Raw genomic sequence first — 19,631 nt, 5'->3', positions numbered from 1 at the left:
CCCAACAACAATCCGGGTCCTCATTTTACCCACCTCGGAGGGATGGAAGGCTGAGTCAACCCTGAGCCGGTGAGATTTGAACAGCCGAACTGCAGAACTGCAGTCAGCTGAAGTAGCCTGCAGTGCTGCATTTAACCACTGCGCCACCTCGGCTCCTTAGAATTAGAATAGAATTAGAATAGCAGAGCATAGAATTAGAATACAATTAGAATAAGATAGGATAGAATAAGAATAAATAGAATAGAATAGAATAGAATTCTTTATTGGCCAAGTGTGATTGGACACACAAGGAATTTGTCTTTGGGGCATATGCTCTCAGGGCACATAAAAGAAAAGATACAGGACCTAAGCGAAATAACCTAGCGGAGAGAGGCTACACTATTCTGTTTCTTTAAAAGTTACATGGAAACCAAATGCAGAAGAGAGCCATCAAGGGCTGCCGCCACGTCAGGGGAACTTCCGGGCGGTGGCGACAAAGCTTACGAGGCTGCCGGGAAGAAGCGAGGGAGGGAGCGGGGAGGGAGCCTGGCCACTTCCCTCCTCTCGCTTCGACGCCGCTGCTGGCGGCGTTGTTGTCACTGCGAAGCGCCTTACGTGGCCGGACCTCTGGAAAGCATCCCAACAGGCAGGCTCCGTCATGGAGGCTCGCTACAATCTCAAAAGCCCCGGTGAGTCGCCGAAGACAGGGGGAGCGAAGGCGGGCAAGCGAAGCCGGCAGGCGCCGGGCAGCGAGGAAGTCTTTTGCGGGAGGCAGCTACGTGTCTGACAGCGCCGGGGCTGGGGAGTGGGGGGGGGGGAGAGAGAGGAAGGAGGGAGGCACCACTAACGCGAGCCCGAGGCTTTGGTGCACGGCTAGGCCGGACTCCCGGCGGGGGCTCCGTCTTGCCTTTTGCCCTGCTGCCGTTTGGTACTTGAAGTGGGGGGCGGGGGGCTCTTCTGCTCCGGCGTTTCCCCCATCAGGACCTTTCCTCCATTCAAGGGACGTGGTTTGTATGTCTGTCTCTGGCTGCCGATTTATCTCAAGAGGCAGGGAGTGGAGCCGGAGGACCCCGGAACCCATCGGGCGGATGAGGGGAGGGGAGCGGGACAAGGACTCTTAGTTTCGTTCTTGTATCTAACTTCTGTTATTGCTGTCATGAATATGCATATAATATTCTCTTCCCCCCCTCACACACACACAGACATCCTCCCCCCATATCTTAAAAGCCTTAAAGACAAATTTTAAAGAACCTTTAAAAATAAAGGCATAAATTCCACAATATTGCACTATCAATTCCACTGCCAAATGTATATTAATTGGGATATACATATCCAAAAGAATAAAGGATATTAATTGAGTGGATATGCTTATATTCGATGGGTCATGTAACACTTGATTCACATTTGGGTTTTCTTTTAAAAATAAATCAGTGCAGCGTTGTCAAAAGATAAACTAGCAGACATAAGGTTTCATGCAGATTTAAAATTTCTGGATTATTATGGTGGTGTTTTTCATTGTTTACTTGAAGAATTGCAATGTCATATTTAGGATATCTTCCTGTGAAGTATTTTATTTCAGGGAAGTCCAGTTAATATTGTGTAAGAGATTATTTAAATGTACTTTGGCTTTAGTGTTATCTATCTTCTATTCATTTTCTTCCCTGCCCCTCTCCTTTTTTAGTACCCTGAAGACACAAGGACACCCAGAACTTTTGAATATTTCAGCTATTCAGTTTCCTTTTTTGAACTCTCCTATAAAATATAATATTCAACAATGTCATAACTTCTCTGCAACAAAAACTGTCATGGTAGGACAGATAGAAATCAGATCTGACAGATTAATAATTGTCTCAGGAGAATATGTGTTCAGATTTTATTTGCTGAAAGAGTGACCATTGATTTCCATGCCTCTCTGTATTCCTCAGAATAACTGTTACCCTATGATTATGCATTCACAGAAAAATGTTCCATCTGCTCTGAGTAGAAAAACAAAAATAGTCTTAATAGAAGAGGAGAAAAATATGTCAAGCCAAGATGCTGTTATCAAGAATGAAAGTTACCATTATTATCACTGCCCACTATCATTTTCCAACTAGAGCTACCCTTGGTAAAGCTGCACTGTAATATGCCTGTCTGATAATAGCATCAGATATTAATTGTGCACAGGAATGACCCCCACTAATTATTATACATCTAGCCAAGTTGGAAAGGTAGAATTTGACCAGCCCTCACAGTGTTATGCACTATCCATAAAAGTAAAGGAAGTCCACACTCCCGCAAATGTAATATTAAAAAGGAAAAATAACTCAGTTAGCTACAATAATAGAGGCAATTTGATCTAGTGCACGAGTGTCAACCTCACCACATCACATTGCTGTCATGTGACATTTTGTGATGTTTTTCCCATTCACACAGCTGTGGGCATGGCCTGCACATGATGCATCCGACCCGTGGTTTGACACCCCTGGTCTAGTGGTTAAGGCTCTAACCTAGAAACCAGGAGACTGTTCTAGTCCCACCTTAGGCATGAAAGCCAGTTGAGTGACTCTGGGCGCATGCCCCTCTCAGCCCACCCCACCTCACAGGTTGGTTCTTCTGGGAAAAATACAAGGAGGAAGGGGTACTACCGTAGATATGCTTGCATCTTAAGTTATTAAATAATAAAAATGTGATATAAATAATAAAAAGTTATGTTACACAGATACAAACAGATCAAAGTTGTTTTTTTAAGAAAAAGATAAGGAAAATATATAAATACTTATTTGCTCTTATACTGAAGTTGTACAGATAAGAGCGATAGAACTGCAAGAAAATAATGTATTTTCTTACTATATAATGCCGAATTGCTTCTATCAGCCTGTCTTGACTGATAAGGCAAAAACTTCAAGAGATTTCCAAAGGGATAAAAGCTTGGGTAAATAGATTTATTATAAAAAATGTATGAAGTCACACCAAGAAAATGTTAGTGATTGCTGTGTATCAGATGTGTACCCTATTTATACTAACTAAAGTTAAAATCATTGTGCTGCTTTCTTCTGAGTGATGCAGCAGACTAGAGACCTTTGTCTTTGGGTCTTGGTTTCCATGTCTTTTGTTTGAGAATTAGTAGCTTAGCCAACAGGCTGTCTACATTAAATAAGAGCAAAACATACTGCCCTACCTTTTTTTAATGGGCATTTGTTTCAGAAAGACTTTGTAGCTATCAAGGGAAAAAACTTATAGTCACAGTGCATAGCTGAATGCACAACAATGGTGAAAAAGAGGGAAGTCTATCTTAGGCCTTTATGAAAAAGATTGGAAATAAAACTAAAATCTTTGTAATGTTCTTTCATATCTAGAATAATATGTACAGTACTGGCCACCGGAATTATAAAGAGGACTATCAAAAAATTAGCTTGAGCATTTAGTTTAGAAGGAAAAGCTAGAACATTTAGTTTTGAAAGAAAGTGACTAGAGGGACATGATAGAGATGTATGAATGCATGAAATTGGACATGGAAACATTTTTCTCTCTCTTTCTCGAAACCCTGATCATCCAGTGAAGTTGCCTGGAAAATTTAAAACAAATATCCTTTTTCATACAGTGCATTAACTTGTGGAAGTCATTGTGACAAGATAATTGTGATAGTGTAGAACATGATAGTGTCTCATGATAGTGTTAAGATAGTGTCTTAAGAACATAATAATGTTAAAAGTTTACGATCTTGTGGAGCCACATTATCAGCTGCCCAGGATAGGCTGTCCCATGGGCTGGACACCTGATGTAGGAAGTAATAGGATGATCTTGATGAGAAGCTCCATTATCAAGGCAGCAAGTAGGTAAACATTGCAGAAACCCAGATAAGGACAGAGAGTTATAAAACCATCTTAGAAAAGTACCCCCCTAATTCATATGAATATAAAAGATGGAGGAAGAAAAATACATTTAGACTTGCAAGTGTGTGACAGTAGCCAATCTTAAAATAAAAAAGTTTTGGGCTACGTGGCATCTATTTTTTAATCTAGTCTACATTGCATTACAGTTTGTTGAATACATATTGCCCTACCTAAATATAATCTTTATTGTCATTGCACTTAAATACAACAAAATTGGTTAAGTAAATGTTTAGAATCAATACGGCTAAGATCTGAAGAACAATTCATTAGTTCTTTATATTCAGGGAACTTTGAACAGGTGTTTCTTCCTCATGCCTCATTTTAACCCTGTCTTGAAACTGGGGGAATTTCATTGTGTAATACCAAATCAAGTTTGCAGTTGTTATGCCCAAGCTTTGGCTATACACTAACCAAAATAAACTCATCTGGTTACAAGGGAAGAAATCCTGGAATAAAATGTAATGATCCATTGTTAATACAACTTTTTAATAAATAAAAATATATTAAAATAAACCTAAAATAATATGTGGAAAATTAAAAGACTAGCGAAGGTAGACGAGAAAGGCATTTGATAGCAATTTGGAAAACCAAAATTCAGAAATGAATTAGATGATGAAGAAATGTCATATAGAGACTACAGCCATTAAGCATCATGAGACCTGTTGTACAAACGTTGGCTTTATTGCTCTTGTATTCTAGTCCCTCTGATTTCTTTTTTAATTCTCCTGAAATAAACTTTTTCTCCTGCTGCACATTTCTTTAGGATTAAGTTAACGCTACGGAGCCTCCTATGTTGAATGTTTACTGTGGCATAGTCATGGGGGAGCAAAGGGGTTTATATTGATGGAAGTAGTGTTCCAACATTGCAACTAAAGTCCCACCACTATTTTTTGTACTTTGTGATGTCTTGTTTACACACCATAAATATTCAGGAGCTTGCACCATAATGCCACAATAAAATGATGAAAGTGGCAGGACCTTGCGGATGCCACTGAATGCTAATTAATCAAATCTACTGATTCTTCTAAAACTTTGAGGAAAAAAATACTAATTCAACTCTAGGTTTGACCAACAGCAAAGGTGATAGAATCCCTGAAAATGGGAACCAAATTATACATTTTGATGTGACAGGAAGGGAAGATTATTAAATACATGAATAGGAAAATATATTAACTATGGTTAATGTTAAGTAAATGTATAATAAGTGTAATCAAACCTAACGTGTCTTGATTTACTAGTGTTTCTGAATATACAGCTGTCTGGATGCCATTCCAAATCCGAGTAATTTTCTTTGTTAAAAAGTGTCAGATTTTAGCTACAATTCTTCCTGGTCTACATATGGCTTTTTGAGACTGGAGCTTGCATTATGTTTGGGTGTAGGAGTGGTAAAACTAGAAACCCAGAGGCTGTGAGTTTTTGTGAGCCCCGCCTTTAGCAGGAAACCAAGAGGGTGACCTTGGGCCTCTGTTTCTGTTTCTCTCTCTTCCCCCCCTCCCTCCCCCACTCTCTTTCACACACACACCAGTAGGAAGGAGGTAATGCAAACACGTCTGAAAAAACTTTGCCAAGAAAACTGCAGGGACTTATTCAGGTAGTTGCCCAAAGTAAAAAACTGACTTGAACGCATCCTAAAACCCATAAAAATATTGTTTTACTTCTTGTAGGCTATATAAATGTTGATATGACCAAAATAAGGCCCATTGATTTTTGCCTTATTAAATTTATATATGTCAATTCATAATTTGCATGTTTATATATGGTATACATGGATATATAGATAAATAAATATAGTATGTGGTTTAAATTTGAGGTTAAGGCTTTTTTTCCCCAATATGTGGCATTGTTAATGTTTATTGTGGGAATTTTAAAATTATTTTTACTGTACCATACTATTACAAACAATGGATATATTTGTAATGATACAGTACTTCCTCCTAGAGTTCGAATTACCTTCATAAAGGTAATTCTTGAGAAACTTTTACACATACCGGTAAATGGTTGCCAAGAGTTGAAAATGCAAAGTCTTCAGGTTTATTTTAAAAGCTGTGTTTTCTATTTAGTATAATTCTTGACTGTCTATTAATGTCTGTTAATGTTCTGTTTCATAATCTAAATGAAGAACAAAATGTTTTAATCCAGTGGGTGGCAATCTCTCATCTGAGGACAAGGCATTATGATTTTTATGATTTGCATAATTTGTATAATGTGAAAAGCAAGCCCACTCAAAAATCCCTTTTACCCTTGCAGGAATACCTAATAGCAAGCTGTTTTTATTAAAAGTACAATTATCCTCGACCTGCAACCATTTGTTTAATGACCATTCGCAGTTATAATGGCCCTGGAAAAAAAATACTTTATGACCAGTTTTCACATATGTGACCATTGCAGCATCCACATGGTCCCATAATAAAAATTTACTCGTTTGGCAACTGGCATGTATTTATGACGGTTGCAGTATCCCAGGGTCAGGTGACTATCATTTGCAACCTTCCCAGTTGGCTTCCTACAAACAAAGTCAACGGTGGTAAGCCAGATTCATTTAATAACCACATGATTCACTTAATAGCTGCAATGACTTGCTTACCTGTGGCAAAAAGTCATATAAATCAAGTGCTTCATTTAACAACTGTCTTCCTTAGCAACCTAAACTTTGCGTTCAAATTTCTGGTTACCGTAAATCAAGGACTACCTGTATTTTCATTCTGATTATTTAGAGTTCCTTGAAAAGACAGTCTCCTTTAGATTGATTTTGATTCCTGATCTGAACACATCTATGAAGGTTTTTTGGCAACAGTATGGTTTGTCATTATCTTATTCCAGAATATTTTTGGAATTTTGCAGTTTAGCCTATTGTTCTCATTCAACTGAATCTTTTCTGCTTAGTTTGAACCTAGAATGATTTAGTCAGGCATGACCACTTCCTAAGACAAAACTCCCTTATGCCTTTTCAAATATTGTGTCAATTTCTTTGATTAATAACTGATCCCAGTGAACTGCACTTGTACCTTAGAACTATTTGAGCCAAGATCTAAATAAAACTAACAAAAATGTGCTTGCATAGTTATGGTGAGAATCCATTAAGCTTAGCTTTTCTTTCCAGATTCACCCCTGCATTTCTCAAAGATTTCTCCATAAACCCTGTCCTCAAAGATTGGGGAGCAATTACAAGCAGTTTAGTTGTAGTATGTATCATTCCCCCAAAAGGAAAGTTTGATCATTCCTTTGGGCATCTTTTTTTTAAGTAATACAAGGAGTGCTTGGGATTCTAATTCCACTTACAGAACATCATTTTTATTCTATTACTTCATGCTGAGTATGTGATTCACCTCTCTCTTTCCTTCCTTTTTCATTTACAACAATTAAAAATATCACTTATGTAATTAGCAAACTCGGAAACATTAAAATGTTTCCTTTGTAGATTAATCAGAATCAATTACTGAAACAAAAACTTTCAAATTACATTTATTTTCAGATGTTCTATTGCCCTTCAGGACATGAATATTTTCCCCATTAAATAACTAGAGTATAAAATTTAATATCATGATTTATGTTCAAGTTAATGATCTCTTTCTAAACATGACATTTGAGAGACAAAATGTACATTTTGGAACTTTATCATTGAGTGTTGGGAATAACTTTTGATGTGCTCAGCCAATAGTTAGTAATATTTCACCTAGTCATATACTGTTATTTTTTCTTTCTTTCAGCTGTAAAACGTTTAATGAAAGAAGCTGCTGAGCTGAAAGAGGCAACAGACCATTATCATGCCCAGCCTTTAGAGGTTAGTGGATGCCCTTTCTATATGCAATTCATAGCTAAGGGATTTGGAGAAATTAAATTTAGAGAATTAAAAGGAGGCAAGCATGGGCGTTTTGATTCTGAACCTCTTTTTAGTTCCCCCTCCCCACTACCTTCAATCATGATGGTCAAAAATCAAAGCAATGGCTGCTAACCATTTCTGATGGAAAGGAAACAGATATATGCCCTAAGAAAGGCTTATGGTAGTTTTTATGAAAATAAAACACTCAAATGTTCTACCCAGCACAGGGGGAAAATCCTGACCTCACCTATGGTATGTACAATATTCACTTTTATTGGTAACTACGTATTGATAGCTTTGCTGCCCCAACCAATTTTGAGTATGGCTCTTAAACAAGTAGACCTAGAAAACAATGATACATATAGACCTCATTGAACAACTATCCTGTTTAACAACCACTCGAAGTTATGTCAGAGCTGAAAATGTAGTTTTATGACTGTCATCCTATTTACAACCATCATAGCATCTCATGGTCATATAATTGCAATTTTCATGTCCTATAACTAGCTTCCAACAAGAATCAACAGAGAAACTGGCAGTAAAATTGGAAGACATGATCATATCTTACTTAACAATTTGTAGCGACTTGCTTGGCAACTGAGTGGGACTATTAAATTAGGATGGTAAAGTCAGATTGTTGATTCAAGGAAATAAATTTTAATATGCCAGTTGTGGCCTATTTAACCATAATGATAGCAGTCAGGGAAATGTTACTTCAAATTTAATTTGATGTACTTTTGAGTGAGAGTGATTGGCTGTTCATATTTCCTTTTTTTTCTTTTGTAGGACAATCTTTTTGAGTGGCATTTCACTGTAAGAGGTCCTCCAGATTCAGAGTTTGATGGAGGAGTTTATCATGGAAGAATTGTGCTACCACCAGAATATCCTATGAAACCACCAAGTATTATTCTCTTAACGGTAACAAACTTCAGGTGTCAGCTAGAAAACCACAAATGCTTTGTTAGATTATTAGATCTAAGTCTCAATTACTTAATATGTAAAATAATTTTAAGAAAAAAAATAAGTAATTGTTTTTTCTAGCCTTTCACTGTCAACACACAGGCATTAAATTACACTGGATTTTAAGGATTAAGCTATAATCCTTTTTCCCCTCCCTTGTGTGCTATCCACTTCACCAGGCATCGTTCACAACAATGACACACCTATAAAATCTTTCAGTAGTAAAATCGCCATGAAATACAGAGTCATGTTTTCATCTAACAGTTAAAAAAATAAATTAACCCCCTATTCCCTGAGGGAAACTAGCAGTTATCTGCTCTTTTATGTAGGAAGAATTGGAAATGTTTGAAGAATGAATGGGACATGGTTGCTTTCACATGCAAAGGAAAAATAGGTTTACAATTTTTGAAAATGATTATCAGCAGCAAGTGGTATTTGGGACCATTCCAGTCGTTTTCTTTTTATTGGTATTGAGAGTTTTACTATATTAAAATAATAAACAGATTAAAATAATAAACATATCCATTATTTAGGAAATCATAAGTAGTTTTTTATTCATGTATGCTGGAAAAGCAGTTTTAGCTTCCTCCCTCACTCTGCCAATGGGACAGCTCCTCTCCATTAATTAACTAGGAAAGAAAGACCACGAGACTCCATGTGTGGAAAATCAAGTGTACTTTTACTAATTAAGAATGGTTAAAAGGCAAAGCGTAGCGAAGTCTGAATAATTAGGCGCGAAAGCAATTGATATATGGAATAGCCCATTCCCCACCCCTTGGCATCATAGTCCCAGTCCAATCATAAGTCTTCCAAGTGTCAGGTGTGAGATAACTTCAAAAGGCATCACGAAGATGGAATGTCGGTGCAGTTAGTCCTGGCGGGAAACACCCACGCATGCGTAGTCCGATCAGTCGGTGAACTCCAGAACCTTCCTCCAGCACAATGAGTAACCCCTCCCAAATACCATGCCCTCCCTCCCCGTTTCATGGCAGCTGAAGTGATAGCAAAGCAGAAGCTGACAGTTTTACTATATTAAAATAATAAACAGATTAAAATAATAAACATATCCATTATTTAGGAAATCATAAGTAGTTTTTTGTTCATGTATGCTGGAAAAGCAGTTTTAGCTTCCTCCCTCCCTCTGCCAATGGGACTGCTCACTCAGAACTTTTCCACACCAGCCCTTGATAGCAGCCAGGTCATCTCATCAAGACTGTGACGACACAGCTTCCCTTTAAGGTCACAACTGAGCTGTTTTTTTTCCTGCTTTTCTGACATTCCATATATAGCTTACTTCAGCAAAACCATAGCCATGACACACCTCAAATCCATATGTCACAACATGAGTAATGCTAAATCTTAGGGGTTTTTTCTTTTAAAAAAAAAGTTTGATGAAATGATTTTTCTTCTTCTCAATTTGTCCTTTTTTAGGCCAATGGTAGATTTGAAGTGGGAAAGAAAATTTGTTTAAGCATCTCAGGACATCACCCTGAAACATGGCAACCATCTTGGAGCAGTAAGTATCAATAGTTGGATAAAGAAGCATATCTCTGTTAAAAAGACCATAGTAGCTCAGTGCAGCTGATTTTATAATTCATTTTGTCTCTTTCTCTGTTTCTCTCTCTGTCTGTGTATAATAGCTAATTAAAGTTATTTTTATTACAGTAAGAACTGCCTTGCTCGCTATTATTGGATTTATGCCAACAAAAGGGGAAGGAGCCATAGGATCTTTAGATTACACACCTGAAGAAAGAAGAGCACTGGCTAAGAAGTATGGGGGTTAGGATTTATGTGAAACAAGCTCAATTATCTCAATTGTATTTCTGAATAAAAAATGTTCTTGGATTTTGAAATAGATTTTCAGGCCTTTCAGTATCTGAGAGTATATTTTAAATCAAGATAGTACAACCTTTTTAAAACTGCTTGTGAACATTACACTGGGGGTTATCTGTGGTAGGGCAGGGGGAAATGGGGTAGCAAAAGCCACATGTTCTTAGCCTTATCATTTTTTTTAGCCTATATTGATTCCTTTCCTTTCAACTTGCCTAGTTTTTAGCCACTTATCCAAATCTTTTTGGGCAGGTGAGAGGCAGCATAAGAAATTTTGGGACAGCACAGATTATGCCTTTGTACATAGATCACTAAGTATGATTTTCATTTTGAGAACTTCTGATGGAAATAAAGCATCTCCTTTCCTCTTTAATTTCTGATAGAACATTTATATTTTTCTAGAATTTTTTCAGCGGATTTTTATTCCAAATACCCACTGAGATTCACCTTTTTTGGGACTATGAAATTGTAAAGGTCTTAGATTGTAGTCACATTTAATCCTATGGTATCATAACACCAGAGGCTTCTACTGATGTGTGATAAGGCCTGCTGTATTACTGATGCTTCTAGAATCACACATCACATTATCTATTTACCCTGCCATTAGGTTCTTCCCTATTTGTAATCTCAAAATCTGTAATCTTGTTGCTGTGGAATTAGGCATTTGATTCTGTTTTGGCTCCATTATTAGCTTTTTCAAGTATGTTATATAGACAGTAACAATACTATAGACTACTAAATCTGTCTTGTCGTTAACTGGGCAAAACACTGCATCAGAAGGCAACGATTTTTGAACTAAGGTGGGATAATTTACAGAATGCATCAAAAATCTAGGATCTATGACACCCATAGGATTGAAATTTGGCAAATTTGTGGTCACTTCAACACTGCCACCCAGAGGTTCAGTCGACCAGTTCTGCCTTAGCCCCGCCTTTTCAGCTGGAAATCAGGAAGAATGGTACCATCCAAGTCCTCTGGAAGCCAGGTAGATCAGTCTCAGCATCAGCTGCCACAGAGCAGTCAGCTACAGGTTAGGCTGGCTGGAGTCACTTTCTACTCCTACTGCTTTTTTGTTCTTGCTCATTCTGATTCTATGTTTAGGTAAGGAAATGTCTCTGAAAAGATGACCCCATAGGTTATAGGTTGTCTAGTCCTATATACATTCAGAATTGTTCCATTAATTCATTCAAGTTTACCGCTAGATGAGGGAATTCAGGATTTCAGCCTTAAATTAATTTAATAGGGCAAGAAAATTGATTTTGTAAAATTACCTAATTGATCAATTTCTAGATAGGAAAATGAAATTTTCATTAGTAAAATGAATACCCAACCTGTCCTAATTTTTTAAAACTATCTGAATCTATTTTAATAGATTCAGATCATAAAATTTTAATCATAATATTTTGTGATTTTTTTTCCCTTTATAAAATGGAACTAGTCAATTACACACTTCTTTAATTAGTCCACAGTACTTAAGTCAAGAGCTCTGTTCAGGTATAGCCTGGATTCAGAAAAAAAATGTGGTTTTCTGTGAGTAGAGATTTTCCAGGAATGGAAAAATTTACTAGGGTCAAAATTTTATGCAGAAAATGTTTTTCAGGTTGGCATGGTGATTGCATGATGTTTGCTTACAAACAATGGTTCTAAAAAATTAAAAGCCAAAAGTACATTGCATATCACTTTATTGCTTATTCCCTAAAATTGTATCCAGTTCTCCAACAAAATATTTTTCCCATATTAGAGTTTTTGATTTTTTTAATGTAATTTTGAATATAATATAATTCAAAATTCATAAAATAGGCTGGATTTTTTCACAGAAAATAGTGTACTGCAGTCTATGGACTTTCAGAAAAGAATGGCAATTGAGGTCATACTGGTTTGCATTACATTTTCTGGAAAACACATAGCTAAACCTGTCCTTGCTGTTTCTGTTTGTCTTTTCCTGACCATGGGAGCAGCTAACAAACCATGGTCTGTGGTTTATTTTCCATGAAATGTGAAGGAACACACTTGGTTTTTTTGCCTAGTCAAGTCAGGGCAAGCAATGACTTCTAATTCTATCTGGTTAGAAGAAGAAAAAAAGTAGCCAAACAAGTCATCAAATAAATTTGTTTAGCTGTTTCTGTGGGCAGAAGGACCAGATGAAAAGGTTGATGGAGAAGCATTCTAGCTTAGTATGCCATGCAAATGCATTCATTAACTAGTCAGACTTGTTTCAGAAGTAAATCCCATTGAGTTAGCATTGCCATTTAAATTTATTGTTTGTCATAGTTAATTCCCTGTTAATTCCAAATAATACCCTGTTATTCAGGTTGTGTTTCATACTTCAAATAAACCAAGATTTATTTCCTATATGATTTGTTGAACAGTTAGAATACTGCAAATGATTGAAGGAATCATGACTTCACCCTCGGTTACTCTTCCTCCTATTTTGCACCTTTGTAAATCAGTTAAAACAAAACCAAGATGATGGCTTGTTTTCTACTCTTTTTACAATCTTAAACATCTGGGCATAGAGTTATGCAGCAGATGTGTAAACAGAACTGCTCTGGCAGTTGTCTGGGGAAAGATGTGATCTTCTGCCAGCTTGTGCGCACTGCTGCATCCCCAATTGAGCCTTCACGAACACACAATACATTTCACAGATAAATCATTTATCCAAGGTTAATGCTAGCAAGGCTTAGCATTGCATGCAATATGTTATGTTGATGCTTGCTGATTGGTAAATTAACATATGGTCTGCTATTTTTCCCTAGGTCTCAAGATTTCTATTGTGAAGGATGTGGCTCACTTATGAAAGAAGTCCTCTTACCATTAACTTCAGGGAGTGCCTCAAGCCAGGCTGATCAAGAAGCCAAGGAACTTGCCAGGCAAATCAATTTCAAAGTAAAATAACTATTTGTTCTTCTTTTCTCTTGATTACTTTGGTGCATAGGACAATACCTAGGGAGGTGGATTAGTGCTGCCCAGCAGCTAATACCAATCAAAGCAACATGGATTAAAGGGGAAAATTTCTCCTGAAAGTCATTGTTCTATCTCCATTTCACAGAATCTATACTCTGCCTTCTTTCTTAGCTATGTCTGATTTAAAAATTGATCCATCTAATATACGTGGTGAAATACGTCAGGTCCCGCGCCCATAGCAGAATTTTAATTTTTCCTCATGTTCCCCTTTTCTCTAAATTTATTCCAAATAACTCTCCAGTGCTTAGGAGCAAGTTGTAGCAGGTTTCAAGAAGGATAAGGAATCATACCCATTTCTCATTGTTACTGGAGTATTTTTCTTGCATTTAAACTTGATGCATCCTATTATTTTACAATACTTTATAATACTGCTGAAAGAGTTGGGTGCCAATCTTTACAAAAAATTACTAATTACAGTCCTGTAGTGAGACTAACTTGCAAGCAGGATTTTTAAGTGTTGCTTTGGTTGCTTTTTTAATATAAATAAAATTTTGAGAAAAGTTAACATTTTTGAGTAGAATACTAGTGTGCCTTTAAGCATAGTAATAGCTATCATAAAATCCCTTGGTGACTTCAGAAGCAATAATCTCCATTGTGTTTTAAATAATAAAAATAATGCAAACATGGCTATAGACCAGAACTTGATATGTGGCTGGAAATTCTGTTATCTTGTTTTTTAAAAAATCCTGCAGCATTCTGGGTGTAGAGCTGAAATCCTCCATAAGATGTTTAGGGATGCAAGTGTGTGGTCCTTGCCAGGTTCTGTATTACGTCTGTGCATGCGTATTCTGCAGAGCCTCCATGTCCCAGATAGACCTTATGACATTTCTGAGAAAATAAAAATGATGGATGACTACAGCCCAGTGGTTAGTTTTGAAGCTGATCCAGTTTTCTAGAACTGGATCAGCTTCTAGAAGAAAAAAAGATAAGTGGGAATCATAGAGGGTTTTTTATAGGATGAAGAAAGAGTGGAGAGGATAGATTGCATTCTGGAAATAGGTGCATTATAACTGGTTATGAGGCGCAATGGCTCAACGGTTAAAGATGCTGAGCTTTGTCAGCTGGAAAGCTGACAGCCTGGGATCAAGACCTGAGTGCTGGGCAACAGGGTAAGCTCCTGTTCCTTGACCCAGCTCCTTCCCAGTTTGAAAGCATGCAAATGTGAGTAGATAAATAGGTACCATTTCCGTGGGAAGGTAACAGTGTTCCATGCATTTTTGGCACATAGTCGTACTAGCCACATGACCACAGACAATGCTGGCTCCCTTGTCCAAGAAACAGAGATGAGCACTGTGGCCTAGAGTTGGACACCGCTGGACAGGGAAACCTTTGCCTTTACTTTAACTGGTTATATTTATAAATGAACATGCACCTTTCCCTCTCCAGCAGCTATTGCACAAGAGAAAACATAGCAAGTTCTCAAAATCAATAATGCTGCAAGCACTTCAAAGAGGGTTATGGGAGTAATGTTTTCTTCCCATAAGAATGGAAAGGCATTCTGTGGACTGACCTGGCGTTCAATTGGAGTTCATCTCATTGCCACCTCCTAATATCTACCATCATTTATATTTAAACGATATGGGAGGTTTTTTTGTTTGCTCCTCAGGGATTTAATAAACTAAAAACAAAAAGGGATCTTGATTTTCTTTCTATGTCATATTTCAATCAATCATCTATTCCAGAATTCCTTGCCTTGTTTAATAACATCTTTTCCTAAATTTAACAAGATGCCTAAGCAGAAATATAACTCTTACAAAGTGTTCAATAGTGTTGCAAGAAAAATGCATTACATAACATCTGTTCCCCTAATTGATTAGAATTTCAGTGTCCCTTTGATGTAATAATTTATGGTGTTTTCTCATTTTGCTTAAGGCTGAAGGTAATTCATCTAGAAAATCTGTTACTGAACCTTTAGATATGTCAGAATTTAATCACCTTGGGAATTCCTCTGAACACCAACAAGAAATTACAACTCCAGCATTCCAGGATACCACCAGCAGTGAAATGGTGGGTATTTCATAAATGAGGCACAATCTTGGAAAAGTCAACTTAATACTGCTTAGGTGCAATTAGAAATCTATTTAAATACAGATAATCCTCAAATTACAACAGTTCATTTAGTGACCGTTCAAAGTTATAAAGGTTCTGAAAAAATGACTGATGACTGTTTTTCACACTTATAACAGTTGCACCATCCCCAAAGTCACATGATCGGATACTTGGCAACTGACTCATATTTATGACAGTTGCAGTGTCCTGGAGTCATGGGGTCATTTTTTGTGACCTTCTGACAAGCAAAGTCAATGAGGAAGTCAGATTCACGTAACAACCTTGTTACTAACTTAACAACTGCATTTATTCAGTTAACAACTGTGATAAGAAAAGTCGTAAAAAAGGGTAAAATTCACGTAACAACTGTCTCGCTTAATGATAGAAATGTGGGGTTAAGTTGTGGTTGTAAGTCTAAGACTGTACATGTTAGCATTTGATTGAAAGCAGCGGTATCAATAGGAGTGGATCAGTTATGTTGAAATGATAGGCATGACTGGACAAACTCTTGCCCCTTTTTAACTTCTATTGCACATGCGTAAAAAGCTTTCCATTGTTCTGTTGCATCTACCATTTTGACATCATTGGCCCTCCCAATAGCCTTGATTAAAACCACTGAGGGTTTTTTTGCATGTCCCTATAGTCTTTGCTTTTTCTGACTCTTCCGTGTATCTAAAAGTAAAAGGCACTGAATTTGTTGCCCTTACTTCTGAAGGTACTGTTTGTAAATATTTGCTTTCAGCTTCTTCGTCATCAGCTGTAGCTCATTACTTTTTCTTCCAACTTCCCTATCACTTTCCATTTGCAATCTGCTTATAATCAAGTCAGGAAGCTGTTTTCCTTTGAGCGGCTTACCTTTTTAGAATACAGGTAATCCTCAACCTACGACCACAATTGAGCCCAACGTTTATGTTCCTAAGTGAGAAATTTGTTAAGCGAGTTTTGCCCCATTTTACGACTTTTCTTACCACATTGGTTAAGTCAACCACTGCAGTTAAGTTAGCTGCACGATTGTTAAGTGGATCTGGCTTCCCCGTTGACTTTGCTTGTCAGAAAGTTGCCAAAGGGAGTCACATGATCCTGGGACACTGCAACCATCGTAAATATGTACCACGTGCCAAGCACCTGAATGTAAATCACAGGGCCATGGGGATGCAGTGATGGTCATTAGTGTGAAAAATGGTCATAAGTCACTTTTCTCAGTGCTGTTGTAACTTCGAATAGTCACTAAGCAAACTGTTGTAAGTTGGGGACTACCTACCTGTATACCTAGAGCAGAGGTCTTCCATCTTGGCAGCTTTAAGACTTGTGAACTTTAACTCCCAGAATTCTCCAGCCAGCTATGCTGGCTGGAGAATTCTGGGAGTTGAAGTCCACAAATCTTAAAGTTGCCGAGTTTGGAGACCCCTGACCTAGAGAAATGTTTTTGTCACCACAGTAAGGACCTGTTCATAGATCCAGTTTCCTGTTAGCCCAAATCTTTAATGATACACAGTACATAAGAAATAAGAGTTTTGCTTTGTTCTTTAATGATTTTCAGCATTTACTTATTAAACATGCTTCCTGTTTCTTTACGAACACTTTAGTAAATATAACTGCATGAAGGGAGATTAATTTTATCCATTTTAAATTATTGTGTGTTTTTTAAATTATGACATATTGTGTGTGGGGTTTTTTTTAATTATGACATATTAATACAACCACGAAGAGCTGGTTATATAATCTTTCCACTTTGAAAGTAACTGAGACTTGCTGTTTATCCAGGACAGCTGCTGCTATGACTGTAGATGCAATCTAAATTCACTGATAAATTGTAGACAAATCCCAGTTAAGCTGTATGAGTGGGTGTATGGGTTTTTAGAGTTGATGGGCTACAGATTGGTTAAAAAAATCATGTCAAATCACATCAAAGCATCTGTTCCTGGGTACAGAGTATTTTTCAGCTTTTTAACAGAGGTAGACATGCCAATATTACATAGATTTTCCCAATAAAGTTTTGTTGATATGCAATTTCAATTTCATGGCATTTAACTTTATTTTTTCCTCTACAAGGCTCATCACTTTTGAATGTGTGGTTTGATATGTGTCGCTCTTTTACTTTCTTTTTGGAAACTGACCCATTGTGAACACCAGAAATAATCACCTTATTTTATGTTGGGGAAAATATGTAAACAGAATGCTATTACCTTGTTTTAAGTAACATTATTTATTCCTATTGCCGGACTATTCGGAGTAAGCATCCTCCATAATCAAGTTTGTTAGTTACATATGATCAATACTCAGTTATTCAAAGTACATTAATATTTTAAAGGATCCCCTTGTTGATCTTTCTCCCTCTCCCTCCCTCCCCCCTCCCTCCCTCCCCATAAGATGATGCCTTATATAATCTCTTCCAGTATCCTCTTGTGGATATTAATACAGTAGAATGAACAGATACCTGCAGGAACTCAACCCTTGTAGGCAGTCCAAGTAGTTCATGGTATCTTAACATCAGTGAAAGTTAAGTTTAATTAGGAGAGGTATAATTCATCCATATTTTGATGAGGGTCATCCACAAGATCCAGTGCCATTCTCTGGGGCTGGACTATGATTAAAAGAGGTCCAAATATAGCGTACTCTATAGCTTATATGCCTGCTCAACAATGGTCTTTAAATAGGAAAGGAAGCAGGGAGATAATTGTGTAATTTAACTGGATCCAGAGATAGCTTCTTCAGTACCAGCTTTAGAAAGCTCTCACCCCTTGCCAGTCATGCTCTGCTGTTCTATGGACTTTCAAAGATCTTTGTGTTAAAATATAATTGATTCCCCGTTGTGCTGGGAACAGTTAATACTAATATATTGATTCCGATTGGCAACATTCTACTTATATAAATAATAGTTAACTCAAGCTGTTCTCATTTTAAATACTGGCTAAATAATTCTACTATGTAGGACATTTTGTTTTCAGTTCTCTTTTGCTGAATTCATTTTTCTCACTTTTAGTCTGGAAATCCAACCAACTCTGCCACTTCAAATCAAGAAGAGATCCATTCTCAACCTGCATCCAATAATACTTCTGTGAGCCCCCGCCAAAGACATAACCAGCACAGAAGAGCACCAGGTTTAACCAACTTCAATCAGGTTCAGCAGCCAAGAGTCAACACAAGCCACATGAGATCCAATATGCTGATTCTCCTTCTTGTTTTAGCATTGGCAGTACTAGTCGTTAGACGTATATATCTAGCCAATGAATATGTATTTGAATTATGAGATTCTCTCATTTTGAAAACCAATGACTTGAACGTGTTATTGAAATGTTCTATGTTTGGTATGTCATGAGGATTGTTTACATAAGATTACTTTTTGTATTTTCTCATTTTAAAAGTGAATGCCAATGTACCTGACGAGGTACATTAATATTTTCAAGGAATATACACTTTGATAGTGGTAATGGTTGATTAATCTGTACAAACTGACAGATTACCCAAAATGTCTTTTGAGAATATTCTGCATTAGCAGGATATTTAAGGGTGAACGGAATTACTGCATTGTGCACAAGTTTTGATGGGTACTTTTAACTGACAACCCTAAAATTGTGTTTTATGCCAATATGGATTTATGGATAATTATTAAAAATAGAAAGACAATAAAGGTTTATTCAAGACAGGGCTCCTTAAATTGAAATGCAGAAATGTTTGCATAGTAAATGTTATTAAATAAAGGAAAGTTAGTAATATATACTAGGCACATTTATTTCCTACCTAAAAATTCCAGGAAATGAAACGCTGTAAATTTTGAGCATTTTTTTTTAAGTGAGGAGAACAGAATATACTTTACTTTTTAATTGTCCTGAACCTAGAATAATCTTTTGCAAGTTTTGAAGGCTACTTTTAAAATATTCAGTTGTGTATATTTTGCTTTTTTAAAGCTGAGAATCCCCCAAATTGTTATGTAATATTTACCCAAACATTGACTATAATTTATTTCACAAATATACATAATGCATTGAATTGATTGTTCATGTGCCCATCATTAAAAAATAAAATGCTTTTTAAAAACCCATCAACAAAGTTAGAATATTTTCATAAGTTTATTTAAGAAATGCTTCAGAAAATTAAGTTTTATTATTAGTTGAGCTTGCTTAATTGCTACATTCATTGACTTTGCAAGCAAT

At 36.8% G+C, this 19,631-nt stretch overlaps 1 protein-coding gene across 1 annotated transcript; it reads left to right on the top strand.

Moving 5' to 3' along the window:
• Nucleotides 1-493: 493 nt before the first annotated feature.
• On the top strand, nucleotides 494-19,517 carry UBE2J1 (ubiquitin conjugating enzyme E2 J1). Its single transcript, XM_032215904.1, has 8 exons — nucleotides 494-668; nucleotides 7,562-7,635; nucleotides 8,461-8,592; nucleotides 10,066-10,150; nucleotides 10,300-10,405; nucleotides 13,221-13,350; nucleotides 15,301-15,435; nucleotides 18,461-19,517. The coding sequence occupies exons 1-8, from the start codon at nucleotides 638-640 to the stop codon at nucleotides 18,725-18,727; spliced, it is 960 nt and encodes a 319-aa protein (XP_032071795.1). The 5' UTR covers nucleotides 494-637; the 3' UTR covers nucleotides 18,728-19,517.
• Nucleotides 19,518-19,631: the final 114 nt, after the last annotated feature.

This window comes from Thamnophis elegans, chromosome 4 (genome assembly GCF_009769535.1).
Source record: "Thamnophis elegans isolate rThaEle1 chromosome 4, rThaEle1.pri, whole genome shotgun sequence".
Lineage (NCBI taxonomy): Eukaryota > Metazoa > Chordata > Lepidosauria > Squamata > Colubridae > Thamnophis > Thamnophis elegans.
Note: the sequence above shows the minus strand (reverse complement) of the source record. Positions and strands in the feature narration are given on the sequence as shown.